Source organism: Metopolophium dirhodum, chromosome 6, assembly GCF_019925205.1.
Source record: "Metopolophium dirhodum isolate CAU chromosome 6, ASM1992520v1, whole genome shotgun sequence".
NCBI lineage: Eukaryota > Metazoa > Arthropoda > Insecta > Hemiptera > Aphididae > Metopolophium > Metopolophium dirhodum.
Genome location: NC_083565.1, coordinates 25,178,096 through 25,199,277, shown reverse-complemented (window position 1 = coordinate 25,199,277; position 21,182 = coordinate 25,178,096). Strand labels below are relative to the sequence as shown.

Sequence of the window (21,182 nt, the reverse complement as noted above, 5' to 3'; positions counted from 1 at the left end):
ATCAAGGTGGTACTTTAGACGGGTCATTTTTCGATTAACTCAATAATTATTTGATGCCATAGGAAAAACCACCGACAAATTACGAAAAACCGCTAAAAATGGGATTTTAATTTCTAGCACTTTGTTTATCACCATAGAAACGAATAAAAAATAATAATACCTATTATAATAAAAATTCAACTTACAGAATATAATAAATAATAACAATATCCAGACTGACAAACCGTCTCCACTCAGAATCGTTTTTCTTATACAATGATATTATATCATTGAATTCATGTTTAATACAATCCTTTATACATTGATCCACATTGTAACCTACTGTAGTACTGCACAGCAGAGCAACATCCACTTACCCACTTTTTTAAATTTAATTTTCCGTTCTGATCATTGACGAGGCAAGGCGAGTGTGCTGCCAGTCCTGAAATACAAATCTATGCTACTTGACAATCGCAGAAATTTTTAATTTGAAAATATAATATACATTTTGTAACTTCATATTGGTACTCGATCCAAAATTAATAAATATTACATTTTCATTACATTTTCTGTATTTTATTAAATTTTTATTTATTTAATTAAACCGTAGTTTGTAAGTACACATTTGTAAGCAGAAGTATACTGAAAATGCCAATTGTATTTTTTATTAACATACCTAATATATTTTTTAATTTTATTAAGATAATTAGTTTTTTTTGTATATTTTTGAATTTTTGAGTGGGTAAATATGTTAAATAATATTTAACAATAATTGTGTGTTAACACATAACGACTATGTAAGCAATTCAAATTGTGGAACCCCCAAGATTTAGTATTTAAACTCAAATTTTGACAAAATTTAACAAAATATCGAAAACTTTTAAATTTATTGAAGTTAAAAAAATTATAAAATGTTCAATTTTTAAATCTAAGGTTTGAAAATTTAAAACAACAAATCTCACACTGTAACCAAATAACCTAAAAAATATATAAACACAGTTATTTTTACAGACATTTTAAGTTCAAACTTGGAAAAAATTACATATTAAAACCAAGGATTACGATTTTACTTATTTTGTTGTAAATTAATATTACAAAAAACATCAACATTTTTTGGGTTGAGACTAATCTTTATGGTGTCAAAGTAATTCAACCTGAAAAAAAAAATATATTACATAATTAATATTAAAATCAATTATAATGGGTAGTTGATTAAATGTTTAAGTGAAACACATGACAATAATACTAGTCAACAAAGTGCTTTTGAAGAATTCAGTTAATATAAATTATTCATTACTAAAAAATCGGAAAACACAACATAATTAAATCCTCGTTTTTTTATTATTACCTAAATAATAATAATTGTAGTAATTAATTAAAAAAAAAAGTCTAATAGTTCCACACTTTACTTATTGAAATAATATAAATCAAATATTTACCAGGATGGAGTATTGTCGTTTTGAAGATGTAGAATATCAAATTACATCTACTTGACAGATGTATTGTCATATTCTATTGCTTTTCATTGTCTGTAATAGCATCATTAAGATCCATTTTTTTCATTGATATATCGGCCAATTTCAACCGAGCGTTGGAATGGTCGTTTGGACTTAACTTGATTGCCATTTCATAATATACTTTGGCTTGTTCTAGAAGGCCACGTTTATCATATATTACCCCCATATCGCAATAGGCATCGGGAAAGTCCGGCCTTATTGCTATTGCATGTTTGTATCTGTTGAAAAATGAATTATATGATTAATACTTATACTAAAAAGATTTCACGAATTGTCCATTACGGAATTCATAGAAAAAAAAAATGTATTTTGTAAATTTAAACATATCTCCGAGATAAGAGAATTTAGCCTATAATTCATATTTAAGAATATTTTATATTCTTGTTCATAAAGAATTAATTTTTAGTTGTAAATTAACAAGTCTTTAGTTTGCAAAAAAAAAAAAAAAACGTTTTTAAATTAAAAACCTTAAGTTATAGATGTTGGTCAATAACTTGTTTGTTGTTAAATTGGAAATATTGTTTTAAATTTGACCGATTTTAAATAATTTACCAAAGAAAAGATGTACATTACATATTATTTTCAAGTTATTGTAACTTGCATATACATTAATAAGCTCATTGAAGTAAAAGAAAAGGGCGTTTTCTGAAAATTTTACCAATTTAAAGATTATTTGGAGAATGTTTAGAGGGTCTTTTTAGAGCACATTTTAAACTTATAATGGTGTTGAATTATTATTATTACTTTTGAAGAGCCAAATCATCATGTCCCAGTTGATACAATGTCAGGCCCATTTTCCAATGACCAAATGCATTCCTCGGGTTCATAAGTACCGCACAACAGAATGAGTTTCTTGCATTTTGATAATCATCCTTCTCCATATACAAATCCCCCATGGACATGCAAGCATCGGATGCATTTAAATGATCTTTAGTTTTCCTGTATGCATCAAAGAGTTTTTCATATACGTCAATTCTATCAGGATTTATAAGGCTACATTTTTCAAGATAGTGTACCGCTTCATTATAATTTCGAATATTATACAAATAGACTAAAGCGAGTTCGAAATTTAAGCTAAAATCGTCGGGCTTGAGTTTCAAACACTTTTTGAATGTTTCAGCAGCTTCATCCATTTTGTCTTCATAGCAGTATGTAATTGCCAACTTTTGTAAATAACACTCATTTTTGGGATCCAGTTTGATTGCTTTTTTGAATGCGTGAGCTGCATTTTGGTAGTCTTTAATTTTGATGTAGGACATTCCCAACTGAAAACAAGCATTCGTCCGATCGGGGTTTGTTTCTAAGAGTTGTTTATATTTCAAAATAGATTTTCCAAATTTACCGCTCTTATAATATACATCTGCTAAATTGTTTAATGTTTCTGCACAATTTGTTGCACTGTTGTGGGCAATCTTAAACTCCTTTTTAGCCTCTTTTATTTTGTTTACTTTTAATAGTAGTTTTCCGTACTTATTACGTGCTTTATATAATTCGGGTACTAGACTTAATACACGTTCATAAGCCAGTTTTGCTGGTTCTAACTCATTAGTCTTAAATAAAAAGTCAGCATAGTTGGTCCATGCATCCGCACAATAAGGCTTTATTGCACATACTTGAAATAGGTATTCTTTTGCTAGATTATTTTCCGATTTTTTCATGCAAACTAATGCAAAGTTACTTAAAACTTCGGGACATTCGGGATTAATATTATTTGCTTTTTCTAAACATTCAATGCATTCTTCATAATTTTCGCAGTTAAAAAATGATTTTGCATTAAGCAATAAAACATTTAAGTCTTTCGGTTTATGTGTAAGTAAACCTTTACACATTTTTTGCGTCGCTATAAAATTTCCATTTTGATGTTCTGCTTTTGCAGAGTTTAGAAGCTTATCTAAAAAAAAAAAAATATATAATTTAGAACATTGAACGATAATTAATATTAAGTTATTTCAGTTAATAAATTGGTAGAATAACAATTGATACAATTCAAACAGTTCGATAAGCTGTAATTAATTAGTATATTAATAATGTAAAATCTATTTTAAAGTAAATTTTAAGTTCTTAAATGAAAAATAAAATGCTGAGTTTCAAATATTGATATATATTCCATTTATATTGAATCTTTAGTGGATATACCTTTGTCTAATAATAGTTTTTCCGTTTTTCAAATTAATATAAGTAGTATTAAGGCACATTTCAATGATATCGTAGCCTTATTGGGCTCAATAAATAATTATTTTAGTGTTATTGTATTATGTGAAACCTGAATTTATTATGAATGATTTTGTATTTAAATTAATTAGCTATAAAACTATTAACTCATTAGGAACATATAATATATATTAATTTTGAAGCGGATTATGATTGACCAACAAGTTTACTAGGGAATGATCGAGGAGATAATATTAAGATTATTTTAATCAAGCTGTATTAGTTGACTTGTATAAACATAAACATTTGATACCTGTATCAGATCATGAACATTAGTACTAGATATAATATGCAAAATGTTATTATACGTTTACTGAAGTGTCAAAAAGTTTTTAGACAAAATAGCGTCTTGTATTTATGTTGTATATAAAATAATAATATTAATCAGTGTGATAGTTTTAAGTCATTCAAAACTTATCTTAATTTTATTGATTTTTCAAAGATAATAGAGTTATAATAAGACTGTTAAGTAAAATTCAACCAAATTAACAATTGTCTTTCAACTTTTTTGTCTTCTTAAGGTGATGAGCTCCCCCACCACAAGCTTTGCTTTTAGGTGATGTGGCAATATGCATCCTACGGTTTTTTATGTCATTCATTTTTGTATTATTTAAGTTGTCGTTGCAATGAAGTTCATTATTATTATAATTATTATTATTAATTGGATTCAAATGTAGTATCATTCTATGACATTATGCGATAGAACAGAAGCAGCTTTATTTAGAACTCCTGGCCACCGTTAGAAAACACCAAAAATAATGTGAGATAGGAGCAGTTTCATTGTGTTTGATGACATTTAATTTTCATTTAACTTTTTTGTACAAATAAATAAACTTTTGAATGGCTGAAGACTGAAGTTGTGTTTCAAAAATTTGTTAATAATGGTTTTGGTAGTTTTGTGTAGGCATGTGTGCGTCGATGTGTGGGCTAAATGAATATTTAATGCATAATTTTACAGAAAAGGTATAAATTAGTATAGAACAGATTGAATTTTAGTTTAATTAATTGCATGCAGTGCACAAATGTTTATAAGGTAAATTAATAGTTTAACTAAAATATGTATTAATTTATTGTGGACCAACAATGATAAAAATAAGTGAAATAATACCAAAAATATATCCTTATTTTCCTAAAAAATCAAAAATTATTTGAACGTTAACAATGTGTGAAATATGTATATAAAATATAAATTAAACCAAAATTGGTCTAATATACTCTATTCCTTGGGAGAACATACCGGTTGTGTCACATAGAATAAGGTCTGTAGACCGACTAAGTTGTAATTCAAACTTCAAATAACATTCTAATATCTATCATTAATTGTTTTCAATTATCTAATATAACATCCTACAAGTATTATTGTATTACATTGTATTATCATGCCTTTCACTGATCAAACATTTATTGATATTAAAAAAATAAAAAAATTGTCTATAAAGAGCTCAATAACAATCAAAATATTTTGATAATACGTAAAATGTAAAATATTTTATGCAAGTTATTTATTTAATTTATTAGAAAGATGTCTCATCTTGAATTGTTGATCATGTTTTTCAATATTGTATCGTTAGTTTTGATATTTATCAAACTCATAGCTGAGAACATGATCTATGCTAAATCATTGGCCTCTATTTGATATTTTCATTTTCAAGGGAGATATTATGAGCATTTTTATTTTGTGATATATCTTACTCATGTAATGCTTGAAAATTTAACTATCGAAAACAAAACGTCAACGCTTAAGTACGGATGAAGTTATTACCTTAAAGTTGGATAATTGGTCAATTTGATCTAATATCAAAACTGACAGCACATAATTGAAACTAGTTAACAAAAACATGCCATTTCTTATGTATGTTAGATAGAGACAACAAATGCATGGGTAGGTAGCATCCTCTTAAGAAATATTTATGAAAAAAAAAAATTGTGTATACATATTTTTTACAATACCAGGAGGCTCTTGAGTTTGTTAGAAAAATATTGTTATATAAAGCAAAGTGAGTATTGAATTAGTTTAGACAGAAAATTAACCTAAAATGTTCTACATGAATTTTAAGTTGAATATTTCCTATATAAATATGGTAACAACATACATGGTGAAGTTTACATTATATTTTATTAAACCCAGATACCAATCCTTGAGCAGTTTACAAAAAAAAAAGTCGTTTGGTCATAGATTACGTATGCTCATCTATATATAACATAGCAATAGATAGTACTGATAATAATTATAACTTACCTAGGCGTTCACTATATATCTAAAAAAAAAATATTTGTAATTAAATAAATATAATCTAAAAATTTAAATGTTTTTAGTTTATACCTCCATAGCTTGATAAAGCTGCGTTAGAGTATCTCCTGACATTTGAATCGAGCTTGCTTTGCCAAGGGTTGATCCAGCCAAATCCTTCACTTTGGTAAACCCTAATTTGTCAAATTCATTGGAGATATGTGTAAATCTAAAAAAAAAAAAAAACAATTATATACACATAAGAATGGTAATATTAAGAATAATTGTAAAATATTTACTTTAAAGTGTCTTTTTGTGATAAGATCTTTGTAATAACTGATATCGGTGCTTCAGAGTCTGAATGTTTTGGACAAAATAAATCCTGTAAGTGTTATAATTATTTTTTGATGAATAAATTTAATGTATGTATTTATTCATAATTAATCAAATGCGTTTAATACACATTTTTTGTCTTATAAGTAAAGTACATGGCAAAATAATGTTCAGGGGCTCATATTTAGCTTTATTAATCTTCTGTTATGCGAATAAAAAATATATATATAAGGTGAATCTATTTATCATTAGAGTACTTATCAATTCAGTAACTAGAGTCCTTTTAAATATCAAATTGAAAAACAGGATTTTCCTGATTAAAATGAAATCATAGTTTGTATAATTAATGTCCCATAAGCATCCCATATACATAGTTAAATTATTAATATATTACTTACCAATGATGACGAACTCATTGTTTGAAATATTGGTAACAATTGATTTTTCAAATAAAGACAGCAGATAATGATCCACATAAACTTTCGACCAAGACTGTTGTCAATCAACTGTAAAATAAAACATATATTGTAATAAATAGAATGAATATAATATAAATATATTTTCATATCTAATTAGTAACAGCATATCTCAGTGTTTATAAAATACTACAAAATATAATATGACGATGATCACTGGTATAGCAAACAGTGAACAATTAAATCACAACAGCGTTAGGCGCTTTATAGGCTGGTCTAAACAGGAATTAAATAAAATAAAAAAATTAGGTAGACGTTCATGGTCATTAAAGATGTCTATTTGGTATTATGGTAATGGTTGTCTCCAGCCGCGGAAAAAACACGATAATATAAAGAACATCCACACGCCACACTCTAGAGAGCCTATTATATGAGATTTTCTAACACAGATAAACACACTGGTATGTTCGCAACTTGGTTCTTAACTCGTTAATGCCCAGCCTTACATGCGGGACTGTACGATATTTCGTGCAAGTTGAGATAATAATAGTGAATTCTATTTCCGTCTAGCACACACTACTTATACTCACTATACGACAACGACGAGTTGGTGATCCACTGATGGCGTCAAAACTTAAAAGCACTAAGCACAGGATGTTTTATAAGTATTTCAGTCGCTTGTTGCAGGCACATAGAAGTTAAGGACTTAAGTATTTAAGTCCAGTGAAGTGAAAAAGCAAGTATAAAGAAAATGTTTAGACTACAAACTACACAATGGAAATTTGGAAATTCATATATGAATAAAATATGTTTATAGGTTATAGAGACGTACACAACTATAAGAACGCCATTGGTTCATGATCCGTGTGACGTGGCTGCGTGTAAATCTGCAGCTGCTGACGTGGCTGTTGTGCAGCTACCGCAGATTTCTATAATACTACGCTGGATAAGGAACTCCTATACAATTTACATTGTTACAAGTGAAGCTCAGCTGTGGACGGTCGCCATTTTGTTGGATGGCAAAACATTTCATTTATTATACGAAATGTATAAGGAATAACATCGTTTTAATGGTAAAATAAAATAGTAAATGTAAAATGACTTATATAAAATATACTTTTTTTTTTTTTAACAACATGTTTAGAAATGATAAAATACGATACAAAATAAAACATTATATTATCTTGTTTGCCATATGAAATACCATACAGTTGCCAACCGACATCGAAGCTTCAATTCATGGCGGGAGTTCGCTATCTAGTACTTTATAGATATATGTGTGTGCAGAAGACGCAATCTCCAAGAGCGGTATAAAATGTCCTTATTGGCGGCAATTTTGAATTGTTAGGTGTTCTGATACTTATTTATATCGTTTAATATAATAAATTACGATGAAAGCTTATAATTTATAAATTATAAATTTGTGTACAGAAACTAAGTCGGGGAGGATGACCTATGCACAGTTTCCGTATGTCCTGCGTATACCCATATAATCAGTCATCAGTGTTGCTATAGATACCAATTACGGCACATTTTTATAATTACCTATAATTGATATGTGTGTACCTTGTTTTATGATAGAAGTATTAAACTTTGCTTATTAGTGTGTGTATTAATGTATGGTATAATTAATCACACTGTTGGTAGTGTTACACCATTATAATATTAAATACATTTTTTTTATTAAAAAATACACATTTGAAAATACATACAAAGTAACAAATACCAACGAAACGTTATTATAATATAAAAGAAGTTTATATGAGTACCCTTTTCACGTAATTTTTTAGTATTACCTATATTAAATGTTGAATTATGTATCTATGTAATTGCTGAATGCTATAACTTTAATGAGTATAAAAACAAAGTAAGTGCCTAATTTCGTTATTATTTGTATTAACTCTTTTTTTTTTTTTAATAACTTTTACTCATTATGATTGATTAAAGATACAATGTTTTTTATTTTTATATTCAAACAATCTAAAAACTAAAATTATGTTCGATCATTGTTTCCTCTTAAAATCGTAACTTTCATCTTTCGTGTGGCGTCATTCGTGCGACGCCGCCACCGGCTACAATATTATAATTGAGCAATAATTAAGTGGCTATATGTATACTATTTTTGTGATTTTGATATATTTTTAGTTCAAATGCTTACATAAATAAAATCGTCCTAATGTATTATATTTAATATTTTGATATAGGTATAGTAAAAACCTTGCAACATAATATTAAATTTTTAATCGAAGTTTAACGAAGCTTGACGAAGTTACCATTTTTTTAAAATTAAAATTTATGGAATAGAAACTTAAAACATTTAAATTGATTTTGTTAGTTAATAAAATATAATAGTTTATTGATTAATTTCATTACGATTATATAAATATTTGGAAAACATTTTTTAATTATGAATCAATTGTTTAATATAGTTATTGTACCTACCTTTATTTGTTGTAAAAAAAACTGTTGCAACCCCTCCCCACTCCGTCCCGCCACCAAGATAAGACATTGATCTAGGTCCGTGCCTGGCATGATGTATTAATATATAAATAATATAAATAAATAAATAGTGGTCGTTCACCAAATACTTAAAATGTTTAATGTAGATCACTTGATGGATAAGGTTGACACCTGGTATAGAGAATACTAATTTAATGCCAATTGCAGTAAACAGCACATGCTTGACAGGAATGTAATCTTTATCAAGTATTTTGCAATATCGCCAGCTAGCAAACATTAATGTTATGCAATTTTTAATGTACCTCAATAAAAGTGGTCGGCGCTTTCGAGTTGGGTCCCAATTTTTATTTAATAGCTACTAATCGCAGGTACTATACACTAGTTAATAGCTACTAGTTAATAGATACTATAAGTTGTCATAATAGCGGTTGTTACATATTATAGATCCATATGCCCAATTTTTTTTTATAGGTATTTAAAATCAAATTTTGTCAACATTTAACAAAATATTGAACATTTTCCAAATTATTGTAGTTAACAAACTATAAAATGTTTGAACTTTTAAAACAAAATATCTCATACTGTAACCTAATAATCTAAAAAAAATAATATATAAATACAGTTATTTTTTACAGACATTTTAAGCTCAAATTTGGAAGAAATAACATATTATATCTATTAAAACCAAAAATTACGATTTTAGTTATTTTGTTGTAATTTACAAATGTTATTCGTTGGTATATGAAATGTATAAAGTTGCAATTTTTTATGAATTTGAATAAAATGATTACTAATGAGTAAAGGAAAAAATGCGGGGAGCATCCTCGGAGAATCACGTCGCTGGTATACAATTTTTCATTCGGTCAAAAAAATTTTAAATTGAATACAATATTCCATATGTAGAAGTTATTATTAGTTTAATTTAAAAAAACGTGTCGAGTGTTAATTATATTAATTTTTTAGGAGCTCTTGAAGTTAGAATTTTGACGAAAATCGTCAAAATCATGAATAATTGTACATTATTTCGAGTTAGTAATATTAATAAAACTTTTCTTCTTATATAGGTAAACGATTTGAAAATCTAATACAAGATCCCTTATAAGTTTTTCTACACATAACAAAAAAAAAAAGGTTCACCTGAAAGTAACACATACATTTTTTATGAAAGACTGAGTAGTTCAAATTTTTACGACATTGGATATTCAATCGTAAATTAACTTGGAATCGTTTTTCGTATACAATGATTTTATAACATTGAATTTAAATTTAACACGTCCATTACAGTGACCCACACGACACATAGGTACCCACCTTTTTTAAACTTTATATTCCCGGTGTGTTTCAAAGTTCAGGAATGTTTTTGTTTCACATTGCAATAACAAAATGCAATTAATGACATTTTAAGAATTTTTTAGCCATTGAAAATATGTTAAAAGTTTAAATTCGGACGTGAAATAAAAATAAAAATAAAAATGTCGATTTATCCGATGCTTATTTCGTTCTCATTTAAGTAATTTATATACTAATTTGATAACTTAAATCATATTTATTTTAGTCAGTAGGTAGGTACATGCAAAAAATGCTGCTTGTCTTACATTTAAACCATAAAAAAAATGTATAGAAATAATAAAAAAATATCTTATTATCACTGAATGTTTATATTAGCAATTTCAATTCACCATTACCTATACTCGAAATAGTGCGACACTGTTTGAGCTATCTACATTAGATTTTTTTTTTTTTGAACTTTTGTCGACACAGAATTTTTTGGTCGGTCATAAAACTTGAAAATGTTATTTAATGTTCCTCGTAAGTTGATGTTAATGAAAACTTAAAATAAATTTTAATAATTGATAAAAATGTTTCTATTTTTATCTAAGCTTTGAAAATTTAATACAAGATTGCCCTTGATTTTTCCTACATTCAATAATAAAAAAAAAAAAATAACTGAAAAATCAATTTAATTATTTACGATCTTTTAAAGCTAGACATTGGATAATCATCCACTCGTAAATCAACAAATTCTCATACGATATTCTTATTTTATCGTTATACAAAAACTATTAACCGAAGCTGCTACTTGAAATTGTCTTTTGTTTATTTTATCACTTTCTATGAATGACAAAATTTTCATAGTATTTTGCCTCTTTTTGAGTTATTTAGAGATATTTGATATTTAAAATTTTTAGTTTTTTATAAATATCAATAAAATTGTATTCGTTGGTAAAATAAATTGAAAATGTTATACAAGGTTCTATATAAGATGTTATAATAGCAGTTGATACATATTATTGATCCACATGAAAATGTTTTTTTAATAAGTATTTCAACTCAAATTTTGACAAAATTTAACAAAATATCGAAAACTTTTAAATTTATTGAAGTTAAAAAAATTATAAAATGTTCAATTTTTAAATCTAAGGTTTGAAAATTTAAAACAACAAATCTCACACTGTAACCAAATAACCTAAAAAATATATAAACACAGTTATTTTTACAGACATTTTAAGTTCAAACTTGGAAAAAATTACATATTAAAACCAAGGATTACGATTTTACTTATTTTGTTGTAAATTAATATTACAAAAAACATCAACATTTTTTGGGTTGAGACTAATCTTTATGGTGTCAAAGTAATTCAACCTGAAAAAAAAAATATATTACATAATTAATATTAAAATCAATTATAATGGGTAGTTGATTAAATGTTTAAGTGAAACACATGACAATAATACTAGTCAACAAAGTGCTTTTGAAGAATTCAGTTAATATAAATTATTCATTACTAAAAAATCGGAAAACACAACATAATTAAATCCTCGTTTTTTTATTATTACCTAAATAATAATAATTGTAGTAATTAATTAAAAAAAAAAGTCTAATAGTTCCACACTTTACTTATTGAAATAATATAAATCAAATATTTACCAGGATGGAGTATTGTCGTTTTGAAGATGTAGAATATCAAATTACATCTACTTGACAGATGTATTGTCATATTCTATTGCTTTTCATTGTCTGTAATAGCATCATTAAGATCCATTTTTTTCATTGATATATCGGCCAATTTCAACCGAGCGTTGGAATGGTCGTTTGGACTTAACTTGATTGCCATTTCATAATATACTTTGGCTTGTTCTAGAAGGCCACGTTTATCATATATTACCCCCATATCGCAATAGGCATCGGGAAAGTCCGGCCTTATTGCTATTGCATGTTTGTATCTGTTGAAAAATGAATTATATGATTAATACTTATACTAAAAAGATTTCACGAATTGTCCATTACGGAATTCATAGAAAAAAAAAATGTATTTTGTAAATTTAAACATATCTCCGAGATAAGAGAATTTAGCCTATAATTCATATTTAAGAATATTTTATATTCTTGTTCATAAAGAATTAATTTTTAGTTGTAAATTAACAAGTCTTTAGTTTGCAAAAAAAAAAAAAAAACGTTTTTAAATTAAAAACCTTAAGTTATAGATGTTGGTCAATAACTTGTTTGTTGTTAAATTGGAAATATTGTTTTAAATTTGACCGATTTTAAATAATTTACCAAAGAAAAGATGTACATTACATATTATTTTCAAGTTATTGTAACTTGCATATACATTAATAAGCTCATTGAAGTAAAAGAAAAGGGCGTTTTCTGAAAATTTTACCAATTTAAAGATTATTTGGAGAATGTTTAGAGGGTCTTTTTAGAGCACATTTTAAACTTATAATGGTGTTGAATTATTATTATTACTTTTGAAGAGCCAAATCATCATGTCCCAGTTGATACAATGTCAGGCCCATTTTCCAATGACCAAATGCATTCCTCGGGTTCATAAGTACCGCACAACAGAATGAGTTTCTTGCATTTTGATAATCATCCTTCTCCATATACAAATCCCCCATGGACATGCAAGCATCGGATGCATTTAAATGATCTTTAGTTTTCCTGTATGCATCAAAGAGTTTTTCATATACGTCAATTCTATCAGGATTTATAAGGCTACATTTTTCAAGATAGTGTACCGCTTCATTATAATTTCGAATATTATACAAATAGACTAAAGCGAGTTCGAAATTTAAGCTAAAATCGTCGGGCTTGAGTTTCAAACACTTTTTGAATGTTTCAGCAGCTTCATCCATTTTGTCTTCATAGCAGTATGTAATTGCCAACTTTTGTAAATAACACTCATTTTTGGGATCCAGTTTGATTGCTTTTTTGAATGCGTGAGCTGCATTTTGGTAGTCTTTAATTTTGATGTAGGACATTCCCAACTGAAAACAAGCATTCGTCCGATCGGGGTTTGTTTCTAAGAGTTGTTTATATTTCAAAATAGATTTTCCAAATTTACCGCTCTTATAATATACATCTGCTAAATTGTTTAATGTTTCTGCACAATTTGTTGCACTGTTGTGGGCAATCTTAAACTCCTTTTTAGCCTCTTTTATTTTGTTTACTTTTAATAGTAGTTTTCCGTACTTATTACGTGCTTTATATAATTCGGGTACTAGACTTAATACACGTTCATAAGCCAGTTTTGCTGGTTCTAACTCATTAGTCTTAAATAAAAAGTCAGCATAGTTGGTCCATGCATCCGCACAATAAGGCTTTATTGCACATACTTGAAATAGGTATTCTTTTGCTAGATTATTTTCCGATTTTTTCATGCAAACTAATGCAAAGTTACTTAAAACTTCGGGACATTCGGGATTAATATTATTTGCTTTTTCTAAACATTCAATGCATTCTTCATAATTTTCGCAGTTAAAAAATGATTTTGCATTAAGCAATAAAACATTTAAGTCTTTCGGTTTATGTGTAAGTAAACCTTTACACATTTTTTGCGTCGCTATAAAATTTCCATTTTGATGTTCTGCTTTTGCAGAGTTTAGAAGCTTATCTAAAAAAAAAAAATATATAATTTAGAACATTGAACGATAATTAATATTAAGTTATTTCAGTTAATAAATTGGTAGAATAACAATTGATACAATTCAAACAGTTCGATAAGCTGTAATTAATTAGTATATTAATAATGTAAAATCTATTTTAAAGTAAATTTTAAGTTCTTAAATGAAAAATAAAATGCTGAGTTTCAAATATTGATATATATTCCATTTATATTGAATCTTTAGTGGATATACCTTTGTCTAATAATAGTTTTTCCGTTTTTCAAATTAATATAAGTAGTATTAAGGCACATTTCAATGATATCGTAGCCTTATTGGGCTCAATAAATAATTATTTTAGTGTTATTGTATTATGTGAAACCTGAATTTATTATGAATGATTTTGTATTTAAATTAATTAGCTATAAAACTATTAACTCATTAGGAACATATAATATATATTAATTTTGAAGCGGATTATGATTGACCAACAAGTTTACTAGGGAATGATCGAGGAGATAATATTAAGATTATTTTAATCAAGCTGTATTAGTTGACTTGTATAAACATAAACATTTGATACCTGTATCAGATCATGAACATTAGTACTAGATATAATATGCAAAATGTTATTATACGTTTACTGAAGTGTCAAAAAGTTTTTAGACAAAATAGCGTCTTGTATTTATGTTGTATATAAAATAATAATATTAATCAGTGTGATAGTTTTAAGTCATTCAAAACTTATCTTAATTTTATTGATTTTTCAAAGATAATAGAGTTATAATAAGACTGTTAAGTAAAATTCAACCAAATTAACAATTGTCTTTCAACTTTTTTGTCTTCTTAAGGTGATGAGCTCCCCCACCACAAGCTTTGCTTTTAGGTGATGCGGCAATATGCATCCTACGGTTTTTTATGTCATTCATTTTTGTATTATTTAAGTTGTCGTTGCAATGAAGTTCATTATTATTATAATTATTATTATTAATTGGATTCAAATGTAGTATCATTCTATGACATTATGCGATAGAACAGAAGCAGCTTTATTTAGAACTCCTGGCCACCGTTAGAAAACACCAAAAATAATGTGAGATAGGAGCAGTTTCATTGTGTTTGATGACATTTAATTTTCATTTAACTTTTTTGTACAAATAAATAAACTTTTGAATGGCTGAAGACTGAAGTTGTGTTTCAAAAATTTGTTAATAATGGTTTTGGTAGTTTTGTGTAGGCATGTGTGCGTCGATGTGTGGGCTAAATGAATATTTAATGCATAATTTTACAGAAAAGGTATAAATTAGTATAGAACAGATTGAATTTTAGTTTAATTAATTGCATGCAGTGCACAAATGTTTATAAGGTAAATTAATAGTTTAACTAAAATATGTATTAATTTATTGTGGACCAACAATGATAAAAATAAGTGAAATAATACCAAAAATATATCCTTATTTTCCTAAAAAATCAAAAATTATTTGAACGTTAACAATGTGTGAAATATGTATATAAAATATAAATTAAACCAAAATTGGTCTAATATACTCTATTCCTTGGGAGAACATACCGGTTGTGTCACATAGAATAAGGTCTGTAGACCGACTAAGTTGTAATTCAAACTTCAAATAACATTCTAATATCTATCATTAATTGTTTTCAATTATCTAATATAACATCCTACAAGTATTATTGTATTACATTGTATTATCATGCCTTTCACTGATCAAACATTTATTGATATTAAAAAAATAAAAAAATTGTCTATAAAGAGCTCAATAACAATCAAAATATTTTGATAATACGTAAAATGTAAAATATTTTATGCAAGTTATTTATTTAATTTATTAGAAAGATGTCTCATCTTGAATTGTTGATCATGTTTTTCAATATTGTATCGTTAGTTTTGATATTTATCAAACTCATAGCTGAGAACATGATCTATGCTAAATCATTGGCCTCTATTTGATATTTTCATTTTCAAGGGAGATATTATGAGCATTTTTATTTTGTGATATATCTTACTCATGTAATGCTTGAAAATTTAACTATCGAAAACAAAACGTCAACGCTTAAGTACGGATGAAGTTATTACCTTAAAGTTGGATAATTGGTCAATTTGATCTAATATCAAAACTGACAGCACATAATTGAAACTAGTTAACAAAAACATGCCATTTCTTATGTATGTTAGATAGAGACAACAAATGCATGGGTAGGTAGCATCCTCTTAAGAAATATTTATGAAAAAAAAAAATTGTGTATACATATTTTTTACAATACCAGGAGGCTCTTGAGTTTGTTAGAAAAATATTGTTATATAAAGCAAAGTGAGTATTGAATTAGTTTAGACAGAAAATTAACCTAAAATGTTCTACATGAATTTTAAGTTGAATATTTCCTATATAAATATGGTAACAACATACATGGTGAAGTTTACATTATATTTTATTAAACCCAGATACCAATCCTTGAGCAGTTTACAAAAAAAAAAGTCGTTTGGTCATAGATTACGTATGCTCATCTATATATAACATAGCAATAGATAGTACTGATAATAATTATAACTTACCTAGGCGTTCACTATATATCTAAAAAAAAAATATTTGTAATTAAATAAATATAATCTAAAAATTTAAATGTTTTTAGTTTATACCTCCATAGCTTGATAAAGCTGCGTTAGAGTATCTCCTGACATTTGAATCGAGCTTGCTTTGCCAAGGGTTGATCCAGCCAAATCCTTCACTTTGGTAAACCCTAATTTGTCAAATTCATTGGAGATATGTGTAAATCTAAAAAAAAAAAAAACAATTATATACACATAAGAATGGTAATATTAAGAATAATTGTAAAATATTTACTTTAAAGTGTCTTTTTGTGATAAGATCTTTGTAATAACTGATATCGGTGCTTCAGAGTCTGAATGTTTTGGACAAAATAAATCCTGTAAGTGTTATAATTATTTTTTGATGAATAAATTTAATGTATGTATTTATTCATAATTAATCAAATGCGTTTAATACACATTTTTTGTCTTATAAGTAAAGTACATGGCAAAATAATGTTCAGGGGCTCATATTTAGCTTTATTAATCTTCTGTTATGCGAATAAAAAATATATATATAAGGTGAATCTATTTATCATTAGAGTACTTATCAATTCAGTAACTAGAGTCCTTTTAAATATCAAATTGAAAAACAGGATTTTCCTGATTAAAATGAAATCATAGTTTGTATAATTAATGTCCCATAAGCATCCCATATACATAGTTAAATTATTAATATATTACTTACCAATGATGACGAACTCATTGTTTGAAATATTGGTAACAATTGATTTTTCAAATAAAGACAGCAGATAATGATCCACATAAACTTTCGACCAAGACTGTTGTCAATCAACTGTAAAATAAAACATATATTGTTAAATAGAATGAATATAATATAAATATATTTTCATATCTAATTAGTAACAGCATATCTCAGTGTTTATAAAATACTACAAAATATAATATGACGATGATCACTGGTATAGCAAACAGTGAACAATTAAATCACAACAGCGTTAGGCGCTTTATAGGCTGGTCTAAACAGGAATTAAATAAAATAAAAAAAATTAGGTAGACGTTCATGGTCATTAAAGATGTCTATTTGGTATTATGGTAATGGTTGTCTCCAGCCGCGGAAAAAAACACGATAATATAAAGAACATCCACACGCCACACTCTAGAGAGCCTATTATATGAGATTTTCTAACACAGATAAACACACTGGTATGTTCGCAACTTGGTTCTTAACTCGTTAATGCCCAGCCTTACATGCGGGACTGTACGATATTTCGTGCAAGTTGAGATAATAATAGTGAATTCTATTTCCGTCTAGCACACACTACTTATACTCACTATACGACAACGACGAGTTGGTGATCCACTGATGGCGTCAAAACTTAAAAGCACTAAGCACAGGATGTTTTATAAGTATTTCAGTCGCTTGTTGCAGGCACATAGAAGTTAAGGACTTAAGTATTTAAGTCCAGTGAAGTGAAAAAGCAAGTATAAAGAAAATGTTTAGACTACAAACTACACAATGGAAATTTGGAAATTCATATATGAATAAAATATGTTTATAGGTTATAGAGACGTACACAACTATAAGAACGCCATTGGTTCATGATCCGTGTGACGTGGCTGCGTGTAAATCTGCAGCTGCTGACGTGGCTGTTGTGCAGCTACCGCAGATTTCTATAATACTACGCTGGATAAGGAACTCCTATACAATTTACATTGTTACAAGTGAAGCTCAGCTGTGGACGGTCGCCATTTTGTTGGTTGGCAAAACATTTCATTTATTATACGAAATGTATAAGGAATAACATCGTTTTAATGGTAAAATAAAATAGTAAATGTAAAATGACTTATATAAAATATACTTTTTTTTTTTTTAACAACATGTTTAGAAATGATAAAATACGATACAAAATAAAACATTATATTATCTTGTTTGCCATATGAAATACCATACAGTTGCCAACCGACATCGAAGCTTCAATTCATGGCGGGAGTTCGCTATCTAGTACTTTATAGATATATGTGTGTGCAGAAGACGCAATCTCCAAGAGCGGTATAAAATGTCCTTATTGGCGGCAATTTTGAATTGTTAGGTGTTCTGATACTTATTTATATCGTTTAATATAATAAATTACGATGAAAGCTTATAATTTATAAATTATAAATTTGTGTACAGAAACTAAGTCGGGGAGGATGACCTATGCACAGTTTCCGTATGTCCTGCGTATACCCATATAATCAGTCATCAGTGTTGCTATAGATACCAATTACGGCACATTTTTATAATTACCTATAATTGATATGTGTGTACCTTGTTTTATGATAGAAGTATTAAACTTTGCTTATTAGTGTGTGTATTAATGTATGGTATAATTAATCACACTGTTGGTAGTGTTACACCATTATAATATTAAATACATTTTTTTTATTAAAAAATACACATTTGAAAATACATACAAAGTAACAAATACCAACGAAACGTTATTATAATATAAAAGAAGTTTATATGAGTACCCTTTTCACGTAATTTTTTAGTATTACCTATATTAAATGTTGAATTATGTATCTATGTAATTGCTGAATGCTATAACTTTAATGAGTATAAAAACAAAGTAAGTGCCTAATTTCGTTATTATTTGTATTAACTCTTTTTTTTTTTTTAATAACTTTTACTCATTATGATTGATTAAAGATACAATGTTTTTTATTTTTATATTCAAACAATCTAAAAACTAAAATTATGTTCGATCATTGTTTCCTCTTAAAATCGTAACTTTCATCTTTCGTGTGGCGTCATTCGTGCGACGCCGCCACCGGCTACAATATTATAATTGAGCAATAATTAAGTGGCTATATGTATACTATTTTTGTGATTTTGATATATTTTTAGTTCAAATGCTTACATAAATAAAATCGTCCTAATGTATTATATTTAATATTTTGATATAGGTATAGTAAAAACCTTGCAACATAATATTAAATTTTTAATCGAAGTTTAACGAAGCTTGACGAAGTTACCATTTTTTTAAAATTAAAATTTATGGAATAGAAACTTAAAACATTTAAATTGATTTTGTTAGTTAATAAAATATAATAGTTTATTGATTAATTTCATTACGATTATATAAATATTTGGAAAACATTTTTTAATTATGAATCAATTGTTTAATATAGTTATTGTACCTACCTTTATTTGTTGTAAAAAAAACTGTTGCAACCCCTCCCCACTCCGTCCCGCCACCAAGATAAGACATTGATCTAGGTCCGTGCCTGGCATGATGTATTAATATATAAATAATATAAATAAATAAATAGTGGTCGTTCACCAAATACTTAAAATGTTTAATGTAGATCACTTGATGGATAAGGTTGACACCTGGTATAGAGAATACTAATTTAATGCCAATTGCAGTAAACAGCACATGCTTGACAGGAATGTAATCTTTATCAAGTATTTTGCAATATCGCCAGCTAGCAAACATTAATGTTATGCAATTTTTAATGTACCTCAATAAAAGTGGTCGGCGCTTTCGAGTTGGGTCCCAATTTTTATTTAATAGCTACTAATCGCAGGTACTATACACTAGTTAATAGCTACTAGTTAATAGATACTATAAGTTGTCATAATAGCGGTTGTTACATATTATAGATCCATATGCCCAATTTTTTTTTATAGGTATTTAAAATCAAATTTTGTCAACATTTAACAAAATATTGAACATTTTCCAAATTATTGTAGTTAACAAACTATAAAATGTTTGAACTTTTAAAACAAAATATCTCATACTGTAACCTAATAATCTAAAAAAAATAATATATAAATACAGTTATTTTTTACAGACATTTTAAGCTCAAATTTGGAAGAAATAACATATTATATCTATTAAAACCAAAAATTACGATTTTAGTTATTTTGTTGTAATTTACAAATGTTATTCGTTGGTATATGAAATGTATAAAGTTGCAATTTTTTATGAATTTGAATAAAATGATTACTAATGAGTAAAGGAAAAAATGCGGGGAGCATCCTCGGAGAATCACGTCGCTGGTATACAATTTTTCATTCGGTCAAAAAAATTTTAAATTGAATACAATATTCCATATGTAGAAGTTATTATTAGTTTAATTTAAAAAAACGTGTCGAGTGTTAATTATATTAATTTTTTAGGAGCTCTTGAAGTTAGAATTTTGACGAAAATCGTCAAAATCATGAATAATTGTACATTATTTCGAGTTAGTAATATTAATAAAACTTTTCTTCTTATATAGGTAAACGATTTGAAAATCTAATACAAGATCCCTTATAAGTTTTTCTACACATAACAAAAAAAAAAAGGTTCACCTGAAAGTAACACATACATTTTTTATGAAAGACTGAGTAGTTCAAATTTTTACGACATTGGATATTCAATCGTAAATTAACTTGGAATCGTTTTTCGTATACAATGATTTTATAACATTGAATTTAAATTTAACACGTCCATTACAGTGACCCACACGACACATAGGTACCCACCTTTTTTAAACTTTATATTCCCGGTGTGTTTCAAAGTTCAGGAATGTTTTTGTTTCACATTGCAATAACAA

The 21,182-nt window shown here is 27.2% G+C and overlaps 2 protein-coding genes across 2 annotated transcripts; both read right to left on the bottom strand.

Moving 5' to 3' along the window:
• Positions 1-921: 921 nt before the first annotated feature.
• On the bottom strand, positions 922-7,438 carry LOC132947289 (UDP-N-acetylglucosamine--peptide N-acetylglucosaminyltransferase-like). Its single transcript, XM_061017548.1, has 8 exons — positions 7,277-7,438; positions 6,669-6,776; positions 6,237-6,319; positions 6,031-6,166; positions 5,947-5,965; positions 2,241-3,387; positions 1,419-1,714; positions 922-1,133 (listed from the first exon to the last, which is right to left on the bottom strand). Exons 2-7 carry the CDS (start codon positions 6,744-6,746, stop codon positions 1,492-1,494), a joined length of 1,686 nt encoding a protein of 561 aa, XP_060873531.1. The 5' UTR covers positions 6,747-6,776; positions 7,277-7,438; the 3' UTR covers positions 922-1,133; positions 1,419-1,491.
• A 4,139-nt stretch (positions 7,439-11,577) lies between these two features.
• LOC132947256 (UDP-N-acetylglucosamine--peptide N-acetylglucosaminyltransferase-like) lies at positions 11,578-18,100 on the bottom strand. Its single transcript, XM_061017506.1, has 8 exons — positions 17,931-18,100; positions 17,323-17,430; positions 16,891-16,973; positions 16,686-16,821; positions 16,602-16,620; positions 12,897-14,043; positions 12,075-12,370; positions 11,578-11,789 (listed from the first exon to the last, which is right to left on the bottom strand). Exons 2-7 carry the CDS (start codon positions 17,398-17,400, stop codon positions 12,148-12,150), a joined length of 1,686 nt encoding a protein of 561 aa, XP_060873489.1. The 5' UTR covers positions 17,401-17,430; positions 17,931-18,100; the 3' UTR covers positions 11,578-11,789; positions 12,075-12,147.
• Between the last annotated feature and the right edge of the window lie 3,082 nt (positions 18,101-21,182).

What these genes read in the sequence shown, in the direction of transcription:
- LOC132947289 (XM_061017548.1), bottom strand. Translation starts at nt 6,746, where the DNA reads ATGTGGATCATTATCTGCTGTCTTTATTTGAAAAATCAATTGTTACCA. An exon ending in TCACAAAAAGACACTTTAAA is followed by an intron (nt 6,167 to 6,236) that starts GTAAATATTTTA and finishes TTTTTTTTTTAG; the next exon opens with ATTTACACATATCTCCAATG. An exon ending in GATGATTTGGCTCTTCAAAA is followed by an intron (nt 1,715 to 2,240) that starts GTAATAATAATA and finishes ATTTTTCAACAG; the next exon opens with ATACAAACATGCAATAGCAA.
- LOC132947256 (XM_061017506.1), bottom strand. Translation starts at nt 17,400, where the DNA reads ATGTGGATCATTATCTGCTGTCTTTATTTGAAAAATCAATTGTTACCA. An exon ending in CAATGAGTTCGTCATCATTG is followed by an intron (nt 16,974 to 17,322) that starts GTAAGTAATATA and finishes TAACACTTACAG; the next exon opens with GATTTATTTTGTCCAAAACA. An exon ending in GATGATTTGGCTCTTCAAAA is followed by an intron (nt 12,371 to 12,896) that starts GTAATAATAATA and finishes ATTTTTCAACAG; the next exon opens with ATACAAACATGCAATAGCAA.